The 16,495-nt window shown below is 30.8% G+C and overlaps 1 protein-coding gene across 3 annotated transcripts; it reads left to right on the top strand.

Moving 5' to 3' along the window:
• The first annotated feature begins 10,829 nt into the window (after positions 1-10,829).
• Positions 10,830-14,667, top strand: LOC111403518 (pentatricopeptide repeat-containing protein At4g01400, mitochondrial-like). Of its 3 annotated transcripts, none has more exons than XM_023032060.1 (2): positions 10,830-11,206; positions 12,109-14,667. In XM_023032060.1, exon 2 carries the CDS (start codon positions 12,354-12,356, stop codon positions 13,785-13,787), a length of 1,434 nt encoding a protein of 477 aa, XP_022887828.1. In that variant the 5' UTR covers positions 10,830-11,206; positions 12,109-12,353; the 3' UTR covers positions 13,788-14,667. The 3 variants fall into 3 exon arrangements, with proteins under 3 accessions (XP_022887828.1, XP_022887826.1, XP_022887827.1); XM_023032058.1 differs by having other exon boundaries at positions 10,830-11,215; XM_023032059.1 differs by having other exon boundaries at positions 10,830-11,215; positions 12,084-14,667.
• The last annotated feature ends 1,828 nt before the right edge of the window (positions 14,668-16,495 follow it).

Here is a 16,495-nt window from a genome sequence, read left to right as displayed (position 1 = left end):
ATTATGATCACGTTAAATGTCGAATTTCCGGTATATTCAAATCTTAGGCAATAACCATCGTGTAAATTGTGATGATCGAAAAATTGCTCCCATCAATCAGTTAAATAAAATTTCCCATTAACTGGTTCTAATTTAGTTATCTCAATTATACCATCGTACGCAATTACACGTACTGTATCGTCGAATTCATGTCTTCATTCTTTCGCAAACACTCTAGGAATCATCTATAAACAAATATATACGGACGAAAACTATAAGTAAAATATAAGAAAAATTCATTCCAGCTAAAAAATAATAATATTGTATGACTAACTAGATTGATGCCGTGATTGAGGGAATTACTGATAGTTATGTAAAAACAACGTAGAACATCTATTTTGAAGCACTGCAGTGGTACAATTTTTACAACGATAATATGTACATATTTTTTTCATATGAATGATTGAAAAAGTTTTTATAACATTATAATAAAAGGAATAAGAGATTGTGTGCATCTATAGATTTTTTCGTACAAATCAGTCGATCTTCGAATAAGTTATAACTTAAAATATAAGACGTAAAATATAAGAAAGTAAATAGATAAAGACCTATTTCAGTGAAGCAGCAACAAGTCTGGAGTAAGATATGCAAATTTGGAAGGCTAAAAATTCTTGTAAGTAAATATTGAAAACACATAATTATATAGGCTAGAAAAAATGTACTTTTCGTTTTTATTCAATTAGCCTCCTGTGAAAACATTATTTGCCTCATTTTGAAAAAGGACAATTTATTTTCCACATTTTAAAAGAGGACAGGCCCCATGTACCATACTCGTACTCCTATTATTACATAGAATAACCCAGTGCACTATTTTTTCACATGCATTTACATTATTCAACCTTTTTTTTTCGTAGGGTCCATTTCCTTTTTCCAAAGCCAACTTTTGACCGAAAATAACAAAGAAATCTCTTGTTTTTTCACTACATGGGACAAAGAAGGGGGTAACATCGTAATTCTATGCTGCACATGAACAATGTCTGAATTACATGACTCAAAGGCTGTAGATCTCATTGAGTTTCATGAAAACGTGTTATAATGCCAAAATATATGTTTAGAAATCAAACAAAGATGGGGAGATCTTGGTCAGTAAAGAGGGTAGAAAAATGGATGAAATAAAATACTTTCGTGGGGTCAAACACACGATTTGACAAGAGGTACTAAAAATAGACAAATTCTTATTAAAACAGGTTCACGGGTTACAAAAGGAGATGAATTATATTATTGAAAATAACTATTCTCGTTGTTTAAAAAAAATACTAGAAAAAAAATTATTTTGAATTTTTCTTTTTTTTTTTACATAATATAAGTTCTTTTTAGGATTATACATTTTCGTTTTTACTTTATTTACTTCCAAATTATTTTTGACATTCTAGATATATTATTGTGTTTATTAAAATATAGTTTCAATAACAATATATATTTTAATATTCATACTGAAAGAAGTCTAGAGATAAAATTAAATAGCGAAAATTTAGGGTAATTGGCACAAAACATCTCTATCGTTTGCATTCATTGTGAAATCATCCCTATCGTTTTAAATTTTGCATTTACAATCCTATTTCAATCTTTTTTTGCGAAGTTGGTCCTTTCCATCCATTTCGTTTGTTCCTTCCGTTAAATATACACGTGGATTGCATTTAAATAAAATGAAAAGGGTATAAAAGTCAAAACACAATTTTTTAATTTAATGAGTGGACGTGAAGGCTGTAAGAGAGAGAGAATAGAAAAGAAAAAATTATCTGGAAAAAGAATATATTAATTTCAAGCGACACAAAGCGTAAAAAAAAATAGAAATTTTTTTTTACCTGAATTTTATTTTGTATACGAAACCGTGTTTGTGCAAAGTATGTGAAAACAAACAACAAATTTTATATTATCTAAAGTCATTGTATGAAAATAAATAGTTGTGAAAATTCTGTATTTAATTTTTCTTTTTTATTCACTTTTTTATATTATCTAAAGTCATTGAAGTAACATATCTTCTTTTTTATTCAATTTTTTTTATTCATTTTTTTATTATTAATACTTTATTCAAAATATTTTATTTGCAAAAATAAAATATATATGAATATTTATTTACAAATATTTATATTCAACTTTTTACTGTAAGTATCTTTTACAATTATAAGTATTTTTTACTTTTAAATAAATTGAAATAATTTCTTCCTTATAAATCACTCTTTACATTGGAGATAGTGTAATTTTCTAATCACTATTTAATTTGAAAAATAAAATATATTTAAATATTTATACTTCAGAAATGTAACGTTCGATTTTTTTTGACTTATAAGTAGTTTTTTCCAAGTATAAGTCCAGAACAATTATCAAAATTTATACTATTTTAAAATTTTCATTTCAAAAAAGGAATAATACGTAAATATTTATATTTAATTAAATAAATAAAATCTATTCGAATATTAACCCTTACAAAAAAAAAATCATTTTTTCTTCAAAATAACTTTATTTGAATTTTATACTTACAAGTACTTTTACGTTTTATAAACGAATTTAATTTCGTTATTAGTATTTTTTGTTTTTGATAATCTTGTTTGAAAAATGAAATTATTTTTTTAGTTATAAAAAAGTTTTAATATTTTAAAAATAAAGAATCACTTTCCTATAAAAATGTTTTTTACAAAAATATTATTACTAATTTTATAAAATTTAATTCAAAGTTGATAATGTGAAAAATAGAGAAAAACTACACGTTCAACTATTTTCGAGTTGAGATTGCCAACAGCCAATTAATCATACGTCATTTCAGTGTATTGTCATCTCCACTACCCATTACTTTGAATTCAGTGTATCGTTGCCTCCGACTTGCATTTTCTCTGTCCATTAGTTTGAATCTGACACACAATCTTTTTTCTCTACTTTTTCACGATATCAACTATCAAACATTCATTGCAGTAGAAAAACTATGTATTCAAATCATTTCTCTTTTTACAAAGAAATTAATTCTCTATTTCTATCTAAAATATTAAAAATTACATGTAACCAAAAAAATCACGACTAATAATAAGATTAATTTAATTTATAAAATGTACAAAAATAGCCTATAGACCGATTTTTGTTTCATTTATTTCCTTAACATTAAAAAAATTAAAATTCTCAAAGCATCATATAGGTAAAAAAAAAAATTTAGTGTCACGTCATTTTTATTTTTATGTTATTTTAACAGTTTATTTTCATTTCTTTTCATAATTTCAACATGAATATTAGAGATTCTGAAAATATCCAATAGTGGCTAAAAATAAATACATAACACTTGAATAAAATACATTCTTTACAGTAATTAAATGACGACATTCAATTACTCCCTTACAATCAAGCAAATTACATTACTCGAGTACAATTACTAAGACAGACATGGATGAAGGAAATATTCATTATTTAAAATATCAACAGCAATTTTTTGTCTATATATAACCATCATGTCTGGTGAAACCGATTCTATCGGAAATCCTAGAACAAAGCATCTATTTAAGCACAAAAACTCCACAATTCGGCCTGTAATATATATATATTATTTTATTTTATTTTTTTGTAATTAGTACTTACGAATAAATATCTATCATATTAAACAAGAATTGTTTCGATGCTTACCTGTTGTTTGCACATGGTAGATATTGTATAATCTCTAGCTTCATTTCTTTATTTCTGTGCTTGCTTATATCCCGTCTCCCTGCAAAACCTTTGTCGAACAGTAAAGAATTAATCACGTTAACTGTCGCGTTAGTATGTGCCTTTACTTGATCCTGTGTATGCTCGTTGTGGCTGCAATCATATATCTGGAACTTCCACTCCGGAATATTGACCCAAAAAATGTACCAAATATTTACGGGAAATGAACATGGAATTAATAAGTACTTACATCCTACCCATGGACGGCTCTCCATAGGCATTTTGCCATTCACATATTTGTTCATAAGAGTTCCATCTGGTTCACCTTTATTATTTCCCCTTTGCCAAATCATCATATTAGCACACTCATTTTCAAATTGAAAGTCCATGATTACATATTCTTTAGACACACGGGTTCAACCATTAATAATTAATCGTCTCAACAACTTCAGCACCAATTCAATTGCTTGGTGTAATAATTTGATAAAAATCAAATATGTTAAGTATTAAATAAAATTAATTGTTATGGATAAGCAGTACTGACCGCAATATTTATATCTTTTGTTTTATCCAATAAAGTTTTCAACCAATCTCTTCCATAGACGTTCCCAATAACATCTTCCAAATTTGCACTGCATAGCATAATTAAAATTAGAGTTGAATAAATCGAAATAAAATTGTAGTATTTAAACCAATAATAAAAAATCATCTTTCTAACCTTGATTCATTCTCCGCTATCCAGTTTCTAAGAGTCGAGTATTTTTGCATAGAATAATCTTCCAAAGGACGTCTTTTAGACGACGAAGATTGTATATTTTCCCTTTTTTTCTTCTCTCGTTGTGATGTTTCATAACTTTCGACTTATTGAGCCGTTGATGCATCCTTGGGTCGATCATAGGAAATTTGACATGTACCAATAGGAATGTCTTCTTGCGTACAACTAATAATGGCTTCCATATCTGATTTCCATTCAGATAATTTCTGCAGCGTATTCTTATTTTGTTCATCCACATAACATCGCATGGAATTTAAACTAGTATTTACATAAGAGTGCATGGTCTAATAATGGTTTTCTTGTCATTTTTGTTGTTGGAATAATTGTTGCTCTTTCTCCAAATGTGTGTTAAAAAAACTTGATAATGAGTTGTCCATGTAGGAACGCATAGTAGATTGCATATAATCCTCCTACCATTTTGGTGTTGTTCGAACAACTGTCTTTGATTGTCATAAACTTCTGTTCTCAAGTTGCCATAAATATCAAACACTTTTTTTATTATGTCTTGCTTCTGGACACCAAGTAGTTCTATCATCCGGTCTTCAGTTACATAATTAGAGGTGCTATATCCAAAATTAGGCCCCGCTACTGGTGAAGTTCTTGACGTACTAGGAATGGTTGTCTCTGGCACATATATATTATCCATTTCTTGCTCAAAAGTATCCTCTGGGATTTGTTGTGCCACATTGTCTAATTCTCCACCGACGATGCCATCTAATACACGATGTTCATTATCAGCTGACAGTGAAACATTTATATACCAAGATGTCTCCAATTCTTTCTCCGTAGGATGTAATGTTGAAATAATCTAAATCTGTAATTTTAATAAAATATCAAAATAATTTTTTTATTTTGTTTTTAAATAATTAAACACAAATGTAGTTATATATTCATTAAAATAAATCGTACCTTTCGAGTAGCCAGAAAATGCTTAATCGTTTTTTTAGTCAGCAGTTTATTAGGCCTCCACTTATACATTTGTGGACTTTGTGTTGTTTTGTATTGACGTCGTCCAATTTTTTTTCCAATTTATGGAAATACCTCATAAATCCAATACTGTATCGCAATTACAAATTACAATTATTTTTCTGTTACAAATAAATGAAGTCAACAAAAGAAAAAAATATTAATAAAATATCTGAAATACAAGTGGATACCCTCGTAATGCATACTTACAATCTATTTTTTCGTTCCGTTGCACTCTTTCTGCTCTTTGCAATTGTGATTCTTGTAATGAATTTAACAAAATCAAAAATCTTTTTCGACCCCGAGGATATCTAAGCAATTCATCAAGATGCTCGACCACACCAAGAGTTTTGTAATCAATAATTCTTCCAACTGATTTTATAACACATTCCACCAACATAACTAATCCCAACTTATTTATCTACTAAGTCTTCACGTTCATGGAAAACTTCAAATACCATTTTCATGTTAATTCTTTGACTACCATTGAAATAATGATTTCTAAGACGATTGTTGCTATGATCAATCTCCATGACCGGTTCATGACAAGGTAATCCAGTGATAAGACAAAATTCTTGCATACCAAATCTAACAATACAATCATCTAATTTTACCCATACTTCGTTATTTTTGCCACAGTCAACAAGCCGAATTACAAATTCATGTATCAGTCTACTACTAAATACCTCTTCCTCTTCTCTATAAATAATTCCAGAAAAAATTCATAAAAATTACTACACATTATAGAACATTGTTGATTTGCATCTATAAAATCTATAAAGTTTTTAAGATATTCCTGACTTGGATATTAAGTAATAGTAGCAGAAAATCATTGATTTGGAGATAATATATATTCCAAAGATATCTGCATAAATAATTTGAAAACAAAGTATTTGTAAACAAATTTAACAATTCTAAACAAGCAGCGAAATAATATTTATACAAATTCAAAAATACATGAACACAGAAAAAAATACAAATTTAAAAACCTCCGTGCATGGAGTTTGGAAAGCTTCATGTCCTCCCCCCTTCTTTCGAACCTCCATGCACAAGGGTTCCCCCCTAATTTTAAAATTTCACTTATATTTATAAATAAAATATGAAGGTAAAAATCTAAATACTTACCTTTTGGTATGGATGGTGCTTGCTTTCAATATAGTTGGCTTTAATATTAGGAAGAGAATGAAGATTTTGGGATATAAAAGGAATGGTATAGATAAAGATAAAGTATAAATGTTATGTGTGGTAGTAAAAAGTCTTCTACCCAAAAAAATATTTTTTTTCACTATTTATTATACATATACATATTTCTATATTATTTAAATTAAATGAATTGATCTATAGCATCATTTCTTTTTCTACAAATAAATATAAAATGTAAATATTTCCTCTAAGGATTTTTTAAACTAAATCTTATCTTCATTCATTAAAACAATTCAAAAATATTTCTATATTATAAGTATAACTTCACTTCTCCATGCTATATATTAAATGTCTGTCGTAGTCCTCATATTGTCACGTCTGCTTATTTCAAACTGTCACGTTTTCAAATTTTAATAAAATAAAATAATAAGAACTAATAAAATAATCTTATATTCCATTACAACCATATTTTTGTACTATAAATGAAATTTGAAAGTAATCTCTATATCTTATGCCAGTAATCAATAACGTATGACTATTTAGATAATAAGGTATGACTGTTGATGAGATTTTACAATGTCAATTATTTTATTTGTTTTAACCATAAAAAAAGTTTCATATTCAGTCTTTCCTTTTTTTAGTTTATTTATCCTATCTTCATTTTTTACAACTGACACGTGAACACGTAAATACTTTAACAATGTCCTTCCAACATAGTATACCCAACATTAAAATATTTATTAAGCCACCATGTCTCAAATTTTTTTTATAAATAAGGTAACACAAAGCTTCAGCTTCACATCTACAACTGCAAAAATACAAAAATTATTGTTACCATTTAGAGCTTCCATACTCTAAGAAATTATAACTTCTACTCATACTGTCTTCTTCTTCTTCTTCTTCCTACATATTAACAATTGCTATAACAAAATGGCTGCACTTCATAAATTCATTCCACTTTCAGCTTCAGAAACCAATTGGTCAGCAAAAGTGATCGTTGCAGGAAAACAATCCCCAAAGACTGCTCGGAATTCCAATAGCCATTATCAAAATCTTACTCTCATGGATTTAGAGGTATAAATATAACTCTCGTTTCAATAAGTTTTTACCAATCATTATACATGTATACTTTCTAAATGTTCTCATCTTTTTTTTGAACAGGGAAACAAAATCACAGCAACAATGTATGATGCTAATATCACTGCACTAAACGATCAGTTCTAACTTGGAAAAACATACATTGTGTCAAATGCAACAGTTAAAGATTTCAAAAGTGAATTTCGAAGTTCTCTTGGACAAAAAATATGGAATATAACAGGAAGAACAAAAGTTGAAGAATCAAATGAAGACAATTTGAATCTCATTTTCTCAAAATTTCAACTTACCGCGTTTGATCAACTAGAGAGACATATGGACAAAAATGCAGACATAAGTAAGATTTCTACTGCATTACATTTAAACAAATCATTTCATATAACATTTCGTAATTTATTTTTTACGTACAAATTTATTACATGCAAAAATAACATATAAAATATTTCATAATTAATTTTTACGTTCAAAGTTATTGCATGCAAAATAACATATAAAACAATTTACGTAACCTTGTGGGTGTGATGAGTGTCGCTATAGGTGTTCGACAGAAACGCCTTATTCAAACTAACTTTGGTACAAAAGCTTATTTACAAGATGTAGTCTTGATAGATAAAGAATTCAAAACTGTTATACCAACATTATGTGATACCTTTGTCGAAAGAGAATGCACTTCGATAATTGAACATCTTCCAAATAGACCCGTGATATGGGCTACAAATCTCAAAGTTTCTTCGTTCAACAGTAAATTTCTCTTACAAATACAATTCCATCTATAATATTATTATTTTTTTCATGTAAGATATTATTAATTTCTTTTGTAAAGGTATCACACTTTTGACTAAAGTAAATAGCAATTTTTCATTAATGTCCAACTACATGTTGTTGCGGAGTATAAAGAATGGTAATACAATGTACCTAATATACATATTGCTTATTTACGTACCTTTAATACAAAAAAAATAAAAATAAAAATCAAAGGTTCTATTTTATAACAAAATATATCGTTATTTCTTGTAGGGTGGAAGCTAACAAGGAAGCGCTTAACAAACTGACGGAAAATAAACCTTTTATTGCTGTCAGCCCACCCAAACTTTCTCCTCCTACTGATAATGAATTGATACCTATTGAGGATTTATTTGGGGTGTATCTGACGGTACTTCTATACTAATATAAACTGAATATAATTAATAGAAACTCACTATCTTTAATTTCACGATAAATATTATAGTAATATCACGTATTTTTCTTAGTCGTATCCTTTTATCTAATTATATGAGACATGTCCTTTAACAGAAAAAATTTTACTGGGTGAATGCACGCTGGAAAATAGCTTCAAAAGATCAAAAAATTTGGTATATGTCTTGTAACAACTACAAGAAAACTTCCAACGTGAACTTTGGAGAAATTCATAAATGTCGATTCTACAAGTATGAACACTCAAAAGCAATCCCAAGGTAATTTCTTCTATTAAATATAATAAGTTCAAAAATTTACTAATTATTACTTCAGAAACAACATACATAATACATGGCTAAAAAAAAAAAAGAACATATTCTTTAGGGTAAATGCTTTTGTACAATTTGAAGACAAATCCGGTTCGTTAGACGCAACCATCATAGGAGATGCAGCAGAAGTGTTACTGGAAAGTAGTGCCAATGACTTAATGAACCATCTTCAGAGGGTACAACATCATATTCAACATCCTTCAAAAATGCTTTTTTTCTTAACAACAAACACGCCACTCTATTCAAATATATTTCGTCGACCACAGGAAGGTATTAAAGAACTCAATGACGTTGTCAAATTGGAAAGTGATATAGAGCTACTCTTTTACCTCAAGACAACAGAAAAGCTCCACGACCCACCTGAGTACCTCTTTGAATTCATATTCGTGTTCAACTCCTCCACAGCAAATCAAGTTGATTCCTCAATTGTTACAGAAGATGCAAACAGGCAAATTGAAATGAAAAAAATTCCAACAACAAAGACGTAAAATGCCAGAGCAAGGTATCTGGATGACCCAATGACATTTCCACCGCTACTGAAGAAATCAATCCATCCCATGCAAAAAAGTTTCTCTTCCAACCATCAAATGTACCTATTGAAGCAGAGTCAAAACCCAAAAAAAGGACTCACACAGGCTCCAAAACCAATGACCGAAACATTGGGATCACCTAAAAAAAAAACATGAATGAATAACATCTATGATACTTTTGCTACAATTTTGTGACAGTAGACAGTAATCAATGTTTTATTTTGTATTTCTGGAACAAGTAACATGATCTGTCTATATGTTTGTCTATGTATAAGACTTTAAATTCCATCGAATAGCAATAAATTACTACTCTTGAAATTTAAAGTTTGTTGTTAGTAAACTGATATCAACATTAAAAACTAAACAATTTTCAACATTAAAAACGCTAACATAACGTTCAACAGAATCCTGCCCGTGCAATAGACTAGTATTGTTAAAAATGACTATTTCTGCACAGAAACGTTAGGCTAAGGATGCAAGTGTTGATTGAAAAAAGAGTAAGTACCTTCATGACATGGGGAATGTGGATGAGAGATAAAGAATGAATTAAATCAGTGGCCACAAAACTTTCGACAGTTTCTACTACTCATCCAACTTTTTCATTCATCATCCTTTGAGCAAACAGTTGACGGAAAATTCCAGATGGCAAAATTAATCCAAATCAATTAAATTGCACTCAAGAAAATTAGATGTTCCTTCATTTTATAAACACGAGTGCAAATGCAATTTCATAGATCTGACGCTAATCAGCTTGTATTTTCCGTCGTTAATTGAAAAATCGAAACCATTTTTCACTGAATGGTGAATGATGAATCGAGCAAAAAATGGTTTAAGTGTGGGGTAACGCCGCCCCCGGGGCACATTCAAATTGACGGAACAATCACATTGGGGGCTCTGGAACCAAGCGTGGGGAGTTCGATTCCTGGTGGGAACCTTTGATCCAATAAAGGAGGAATTATTGGTGGATTAATCACCATGGAGGAAGCTCCCTTTGGGGAAGGAGTAAAAGCCATGTGGGAACTTGAGAACCAATAAGGGCACATCCTGTAATTTACCTCCCTGAGTAATTGAGGGACCGGAGGTTCAAGGACGAGGATATAGTCTGACGCAAGCTGGGACACCTCGTTAAAAGAAAAAAAAAAAAAAAAGTGTGGGGGTAACGCCGTAAATAGAAGTTTAAAGTTTTATGCGACCCATAAAAAATTGCAAAACCCTCCTTTCGCCTTACCATCTTCGGTTGTACACCTCACGGCGGACCCACCACTCACTCGCACGGCCTGCGAAAACGCCGCCGTTGATCGACTCCAGAGAGGTCTCACAACACAATTCTCCGTGTCCAAGTCACTGCAATTTGGACTTCAATTGCTTTGGGCAGTGGCGGTCCGTGCTCCGAGACGCTTTCTTTCAAGATTTTGGAAGCTGGCATGCTTTAAGTTTTCCCAGAGATGTTATGTTGATAGAAATGCATCCAGTTTGTGGACTTTTACCCGGTTTCGCTGAGATAGCCATATGAATTGGGTTCAAGAAAGGTACATAAGGTAATTAATGCAGCAGTTGCATTTTATCTGAAATTTTTTCAAATGAATGGGACTAAAATTTGTAAATTCCATCTATTTAGGAAGTTCCTTCTGTTTGAATTTTTGTTATCTGCCAATAAAATTCGTAGAACTCCTCTCGATTCAATGAGGTGAAGGTGTTAGACCAAGTGAGGGCAGGAAATAAGGGTCTATACGTGTTCATCCCAGCCGTGTAGGTGCATTTCTTGTTTGTGCGTGAATTAAGATTTGAGATCGACATTTTAGTGAAACTTTTAATTATTCTTGGTTGCAAATTAATGTTATGTTAGGGGTTAAAGAAAATGGTGTTTAGTAATTGGTAAGGCAATAGATATATAGGTTTTGTGTGCCATAGAAAAGGGTCGCCAATGTACTTTCAAAGCATGTGTTCAGTATGTTTCGAATCAGAACCTTACCCTTTCTATTGCACGGAGAGGATTCATTTTTTGAAAAATGATTCGGAAAGTATTATAGCTATATAAAACAATAAACTCTTACATTTAATAGAACATCCTTACAAAGATAATATTGTGATGCCAGCAAGTGGATTTATTATTGATTTATGAGAATCAAGTCCAAAAACCAACCAGTTTTCTTCCACACCAAAGTATGTGAATAGAACAATCTTTATGTAAATTCTTTCTTAACACAAGTTTGGTTTTTTGTACTCAATGTCATATTTCATTTTAGCAATATGTTATTTTATATATGTTGAACTTAAAGATATCAGCTAAAAAATACTTCCGTCTTTTCTTAGCCATTTTATGTAAATTCTTCTATACATATGTATATGCCTGAACACTTTGCATTTGCAAAAGTAATTGCATGATCTTAAAGTAAGCTTGGTTAGTTTGCTTTGTTTTGGTGCTTTTCAGGTTGATTGTGTAACCACTTGCCTGATAGATTTCCGGAGGACCACGAAGATCATTTTTTTGTGTTATCTGAGGTTCCTATGTGGAGATAAGAAGACATCATGATATGTTGACAGCTTTTTGCCTTCTTCTTTAAGCGCAACGAGCCGCAGAGGAAGCTGGGCAAGAAATTGTCGAGCCTTCTTAGTCAGCCTCTGCCATAGATTAACAAGTCATAAATTGCCATTGCCTCTAACAGTTGAGGAGAAATGTACCCATATACTCTTTCTGCCTTCTACAGGACTCCCTCAAATGTAAATATTTGCCGTTCTGTTTTCCTGTCAAAACCGCAAAATATTTCCCATTCCTGCTGCTCAATACCCTTAAATAATGAAGAACAACAGAAACGAGATCAAAAAGGTCGACAAGAATTCCAAAAATTGAAGGAGAAACAAGAACCTTTAATTGTCTCTCCATCTCGAATACGAAAGTTAATTGCCACCCAATCAGACCCACTCCTTGCAAAAGAAATCTTTGACTTGACTTCTCGTCAACCAAATTTTCGCCATTCATATGCTACATTCCACACACTCATTCTCAAACTCGGCCGCTCTAGCCACTTCTCTCTTATGCAGTCAATCCTTTCCAGCCTCAAGTCCCATCAACATTCTGTCTCCCCCTCCCTCTTTTTTCACATCATTAAAATCTATGATGATGCAGGACTGCCTGAGGAAGCACTTAAAACTTTCTATAAAATTCTTGAATTCAACATGAGGCCTCTGGTGAAACACCTCAACTGTATTCTTGAAATCCTTGTTGTTCATTGTAACTTCCTCCAGGCCGCGTTCGACCTCTTCAGGTCTGCCCATAAATATGGGGTCTACCCTAACACAAAATCCTACAACATTTTAATGCAAGCTTTCTGTTTGAACGGTGATTTAAGCATATCATACTCATTGTTTAATCAAATGTTTAAGAGGGATGTTGTCCCTGATGTGGAATCATATAGAATTCTAATGCAGGGCTTGTGTAGGAAGAGTCAGGTGAATAGAGCTGTTGACCTTTTGGAGGATATGTTGAATAAAGGATTTGTTCCAGATACACTAAGCTATACCACTCTGTTGAACAGCTTGTGTAGGAAAAAGAAGCTTAAAGAGGCTTACAAGCTTCTTTGTAGGATGAAAGTAAAGGGATGCAATCCTGATATAGTTCATTATAATACAGTCATTTTGGGGTTTTGTAGGGAAGGTCGTGCTATTGATGCCTGTAAGGTTCTTGATGACATGCCCTCAAATGGGTGCTTGCCAAATTTGGTGTCATATCGGACTGTAGTCGGGGGGCTGTGCAGTCAAGGCATGTATCATGAGGCAAAAAGTTATATCAATATTATGATGTCAAAAGGGTTTTCACCACATTTTTCTGTTGTTCATCTACTTATCAAAGGTTTCTGTAACATGGGTAAAATTGATGAGGCCTGTGAAGTGTTACATGAGATGTTGAGGCATGGCGAAAATCCACATATCGAATCTTGGGCTGAAATGATACCAAGGATTTGTGCTGTAGATGACACGGAGATAATAACGGATACCCTAAAAGAGGTGTTGAAGATGGAGATAAAGCGTGACACCAGAATAGTTGAGGTTGGTGCTGGCTTGGAGGAATATTTGGTCAAAAGGATACAAACCCGTTCAAGAATGCATTGATTGATCCTGTGAAATGGCAGTGTAGATCAGATCTAGCAACTGGACCTCAGTCAAACACGGAATGTATCATAGGTGATATCAAGCACTTCAGTATTGTTCAACTTCTTTCATATTCCAATCCATTTGTCTTCCATGGCGATTAAGTTTCAGTTGTGAACTAAGGAATTGTTCTCTGGTTGCCGAACATTGATAGTGGTGGTAATGCGCCTGGCGAAGATGTTGAAGACATGAGTTCAGTGCTTTCAATTTCCAAACTGGAAGTGGATTCATTATTCCTAGTCGAAGATCAGCTCAAGGAGTTTTAGAACATCGTGGAAAGTTTATAAAAGCGACTTTTCTTCCGGCAAAGCCACCTGGCGAAGATAAAGTGCTGTTTGGTAGTGAAATCGGAAAACACTAAATAGTGTTGGGTAGAAACAGAAGTTAAAATATTGTTCGCTACTGCTTAGCAGAGTGCACAAGTGGTTTTGCACACTCATCTGATAGGCTAGGTCCACGAAAGTGCTAATGAGCACGGAGTACTGCCAGATAAACTGTGAGGATGATTGGCAATGAAAGTGGTGCTAGCTTTAACAAGGGGAGGCACATCAATAATGGTAACGTAACAGCTCTTGTATTTGTCCCATTATAGAAGAGCCTGATCTGGTCTGAGGCACAATGCGCCATCTGCGAGGGCACCGCTATGCCCCTTATTGAATCAAATGGTCAACTTTTTCCTTGTGAGCTTGTGTTTTTGTTCTTTCTTTAGATGTTTTTATGGCTGCAATGGAATATGACCTTGTAAATTAGAAACATTTCTTGATCGTCCTATTTTTGTTCTTTCTTTAAGATGTTTTCATGTTTATTTATTAGGAGGAAATCATTGAAAATGACCTAATAACCCATGTGTATTTCCGAAGTAACCTTTGACCAGTGTTTAGGAAAAAACGAAAATTGATTTTAAAGGTCAAAATCTCAAATTCCCTCAGACGGTCACTTTCCCATTGGCTTACATTCGACCAAAATCAAGGAAAAGCTACGGTCGGTTTCCAATCGGTCAGAGATGTTTTCAGTTCATAACAGGAAACCTTCTTGTTAAGGTAAGCTTCGAGTTATTAATTAACTAGATTAATGATTAGATTTTCATATTGTGTGTGAATGTTTAATTTGTTGAGGTTTTTGGAATGTATTATTGGTTATGTAGGTGTAGAAGTATGAATATGGGTCTAAATTGGAGAATAATAGGTGGATTTTGAAATTTGCAAGCTTTTCTCGCCGGAAATGGAGATTTTCCGACGAGAAAAGTAGGGAAAACTGCCGGCTACATTTTGGGAAAAATTCAGCTGTTAACAATCGAGTTAACTAGCTGGTTAGCCCAATTGTCATGGGTTGATTGTTACAGTCAGCCATGACTGTGTTTTGTTTTTTCATGGGCTTACTAACTGTTAAGTGGGCCGACTGTTATGGTCGGTCGAATAACAGTCACCCATGACTGTGTTTTATTTTTTCATGGGCTGACTAACTGTTAAGTGGGCTGACTGTTATGGTCGGTCGAATAACAAATTTTTTTTTTTTTTAATTTGGGCTGAAGTATTAATCGTAGAGAAAATGGAATTTCCACAATAAATGCAAACTCCTCTGATATGATTAACAATCAGCCCATTGACTGTTAAGCGGGCTGACTGTTACGTTCGGCCCGTTGCCTTTAGTTTTTTTATTTTTATTTTTTTTCCTTACATATATTTAAGAATTTCATTTTAAATAATTTTAATTATTAGTTTTTAATAAATAATAATTTATTTATTTGTTAAATTTAAATAAAATTTTTAATTTAAATTTTAATTTGAATATTTATTTTTATTTCCTCATTTTTGATAAATAATAAATTTTCATTCTCAAATTTAATTAATTTTCATAATTATAACATTTAATAATTCTTTTAAATTTAAATTTCATATTTAGTTTTATTAATAATTTTTATAAATAATATTCTTTTCGTTAATCGAATTTCATTAATTTTTGTCATTGTAATTTTGAATAATTATTTGATTTTAGATTTCACTTTTATTTTTATTAATAGTTTTTGATAAATAATATTTTTTTCATTGATCGAGTTTCATTAATTCTTATTATTGTAACTTTGAATAATTATTTAATTTTAAATTTCATATTTAATTTTATTAATTATTTTTTTTATAAATAATATTCTTTTCGTTCATCGAATTTAACTAATTTTTGTAATTATAATTTTTAATAATTATTTAAATTTAAATTTAAATTTCATATTTATTTTTATTAATTATTTTCTATAAATAATATTATTTTCATTTATCGAATTAAATTAATTTTTGTGATTGTAATTTTTAATAATTATTTAATTTTAAATTTAAATTTCATATTTAATTTTTTTAATTATTTTTTTATAAATAATATTCTTTTCGTTTATCGAATTTAATTAATTTTTGTAATTGTAATTTTTAATAATTATTTAATTTTAAATTTACATTTCATATTTATTTTTATTAATAGTTTTTGATATATAATATTCTTTTCGTTCATCGAATTTCATTAATTTTTGTAATTGTAATTTTGAATAATTATTTAAATTTAAATTTAAATTTAACTGTATTTTTATTAATTATTTTTTAGAAATAATATTCTTTTTCATTCGTCGAATTTAATTAATTTTTGTAATTGTAATTTTTAATAATTATTGAATTTTAAATTTA

This window comes from Olea europaea, chromosome 11 (assembly GCF_002742605.1).
Source record: "Olea europaea var. sylvestris chromosome 11, O_europaea_v1, whole genome shotgun sequence".
Classification (NCBI taxonomy): Eukaryota; Viridiplantae; Streptophyta; class Magnoliopsida; order Lamiales; family Oleaceae; genus Olea; species Olea europaea.
This window is presented reverse-complemented; position numbering and strand designations above follow the sequence as displayed.

What these genes read in the sequence shown, in the direction of transcription:
- LOC111403518 (XM_023032060.1), top strand. Translation starts at nt 12,354, where the DNA reads ATGTACCCATATACTCTTTCTGCCTTCTACAGGACTCCCTCAAATGTA.